Source organism: Lactuca serriola, chromosome 8, assembly GCF_051521515.1.
Source record: "Lactuca serriola cultivar US96UC23 chromosome 8, Lser_US96UC23_V15, whole genome shotgun sequence".
In the NCBI taxonomy this organism is placed as follows: Eukaryota; Viridiplantae; Streptophyta; class Magnoliopsida; order Asterales; family Asteraceae; genus Lactuca; species Lactuca serriola.
In genome coordinates, this window is record NC_136415.1 from 131,016,974 (window position 1) to 131,019,877 (window position 2,904).

A 2,904-nucleotide genomic window follows, 5' to 3' on the forward strand; every position below is an offset into this window, starting at 1 on the left:
CTTGAAAACAACTAGAGGCTCTCCGAACATTGAACATTAAGCAATGGGTTTCGGATCTGAATTCCGACGAGAAAAAGAATGCGAGAAAAAGAATATATCTGAAACCAAAATTCAGATTATTTTACACCTAAAAACCGTCGAAGGCTCCAAATCGAAAACACCAATGAAGAAGAACGATGATGGAAAAATTGAGGTTTGAAACCCATAAATTCAGCACGAAAGTCAAACAAATCAATAATGACACCAATAGATTTTTGAAACACAGAAATCCTTCCCCCTTTACGGTTCCCATCCATCGATCTTATGATCTGTATGTGTGAAGTTAGAATTCCTTTGTATCTGCAGAAGTGAATCCACGATTTCAAACAATCAATGATACTATAATAAATGAGGGCTTAGCACTTTTGCTTGTGTGATAGATTTGTAGTAACAAATTAGGATCCCAGAATTGAACATACGACTTCCATGGTATCAAACACGAATACCTAACCCCATATTCAAAACCTACTTTTGTTGCAAAAGCGGTGACTGGCAAGGTTGAGAGAGGAGTGACCGGAAAAATCAATGGGGATGTGTTTACCGGTGGCAGACGACTTGCGTCGGAAGCGAAGGATTACAGGGGTTAAAACGATTACATGGATTAGAAAGGATGCGAGGTCATGAGAGAGAGAGAGAGAGAGAGAGAGAGAGAGAGAGAGAGAGAGAGAGAGAGAGAGAGAGAGAGAGAGAGAGAGAGAGAGAGAGAGATTCTTTTTATTTTCTAGGATTAAATTTAATAAATAAGTAAAATTAAAAAACAAGGAAAAAAACTGATAAGGATAATATAGTCATTTCAGGTGACAAAGGGATCAAATTCGAACAAAACAAAACTATAAGGATTATCCTGATTAAATACAATAACCATAAATCTTAGCGACTCCAAATACAATGTTTCTTCAAATTGATTTCTGATATTGAATAATATATTCTTTTCGTCAACCATAGGCCCATAGCTAACATTAATACTTTTGATCTTGTTTTCTTATTAACGAACCGAAGGCTTGATTATACAAATTGGAGAATTTAAGAACATTAAAAATTAGGAAAACATGAGAGTAAGACATATTCTTTTTTATTTCTTTAATTAATTTATATATTGTTTGGGCCGCTTTTGGAACACTAATAATGGAGTCAAATCTGGCCGAACACCAGAAAGTTAATTTAACATATCATCGAATTAGGTTCCCACTTCCCACTTCCCACCCACATGTTACATGTTTGCATATATGTTTTGATTCAAGAGTCGTGCAAAAATAACACACCAAACAATCGACACTTTTAAAGAATAATAGTATACCTCCATTAACCCCATATCACATGTAAAACTATTACTATTACAATACGTCTCTCAATTCATGGCAAGAAAGACGCAAAAACAGGTTAGAAATTTCTGTAGTTAAACCGGACATCCGTTAAAAAGAACATGCATGATTAAAAAACATCATCGATCCTAAACGTAATTAACATGCTTGAGCGATTCGTTGAAGTTTGAACCATCTTTAAATATGATAACACTCGTACGTTATTATATCACTGTTGCAGCTGAAATTGGATGTGTGATTGTGCACCGAGTCCCAGCCACGTCTTGCTATCTTCTTGCTTTGAATCACCTTGCGTTTGGTATGGCGATCGAGCCGTAATTCTGTAATAAATTCGCAAAACAAAGTTTTGTTTATCAGAATCCAATCAAACATGTAAGAAATTAATCGCGTATGATCGAGTAATTATTAGTCTTGATTTGTTTGTTCATTAATTACCTGTCTTTCCTCTTCTCCAAGAATCTAGCGAGGGAAGCTTTTCTTGCTATCGGAAGATCTGCAACAACAGGCTGAGGACGTTGAATCTTGATGCTATCATGCACGATACTATTCAAAACTTCATCTGGTTTTGTGGGCTTCTGAGGAACTCCTTTCCCAGCTAACATCAAGATTTCCTTAACCTTCTCAGGCGCTAAATCATTGAACACGATGACCTGACCGTTGTAGAAGATAGTCATCGGTCTTGATTGAATCTGTCCGGCGGTGGTTTGCGGCTGGACAGGCGTCGGTGAGGTTTCAGCCATCGGGAAAAGATTCATGGTGGCAGTTGATGGTGTTGTCCTCCTACCTGAAAAAATTTATAAACCATAAAAAATCAATCTTTACCTTCAAGAAACCATGTTTAAATTAAATAATCCAAGAACTAATTAAAAGCTTCTGATTGTTGGAATAATCAAGAAAATAAAAAACTTACCAAGAGTTAGATCTGGGAAAGTGGCGTTTTCCTTCATGTATTGAGAGAACAGATTACAAGTCTGGGAGAAGCTGGACTTCTCCGGAGCTCTGGACGGCATATTCTGGCCGGAAAATCTACCGGAATCAACAATTTCCGATGAAGTAGACATAATATCAAGAACAAGAACAAGAAAAGGAAAAAGGAAAAGGAAACCCTGCTATGAATCTGAAAACTTAAGATGTTTAAGTTGAGGAAAGGTGATTAATTGGCTTGTGACATATATAGTGGGTGATGAATCTTGAAAAGCATTGCAATGGAGTCGTGTTCTTGGCAACTTCCACGGACCCACCTTGTCCCCCTTATATTTATTAATCTTTTTATTCCGATATTGTTTACCTCGTGCTACAACGGCAGACCTTTTTTTTCTGTTCCCCATTATACCCTTGTTCCAATCTCACCATTGATTTCTAGAATATTTGTTTATGGCATCATATCAAGGGTCATAATGGGGTAGCTTTAATTGATATAAAATAGATACAACACATGCATAAAAATGGATTATAAAAATATGGTTTGGAAGAGTGGAAGTCGCCGTCCACCACCCACATGCACATGGGTAGCAACGCCAAAACACGTTGCTAATTACAAATA

At 36.9% G+C, this 2,904-nt stretch overlaps 1 protein-coding gene across 1 annotated transcript; it reads right to left on the bottom strand.

Annotated features, from left to right (window-relative positions):
• Positions 1 to 1,315: 1,315 nt before the first annotated feature.
• On the bottom strand, positions 1,316 to 2,511 carry LOC145066333 (protein TIFY 10A-like). The gene is made up of 3 exons (XM_079013563.1): positions 2,272 to 2,511; positions 1,797 to 2,145; positions 1,316 to 1,681 (listed from the first exon to the last, which is right to left on the bottom strand). The coding sequence occupies exons 1-3, from the start codon at positions 2,420 to 2,422 to the stop codon at positions 1,570 to 1,572; spliced, it is 612 nt and encodes a 203-aa protein (XP_078869689.1). The 5' UTR covers positions 2,423 to 2,511; the 3' UTR covers positions 1,316 to 1,569.
• Positions 2,512 to 2,904: the final 393 nt, after the last annotated feature.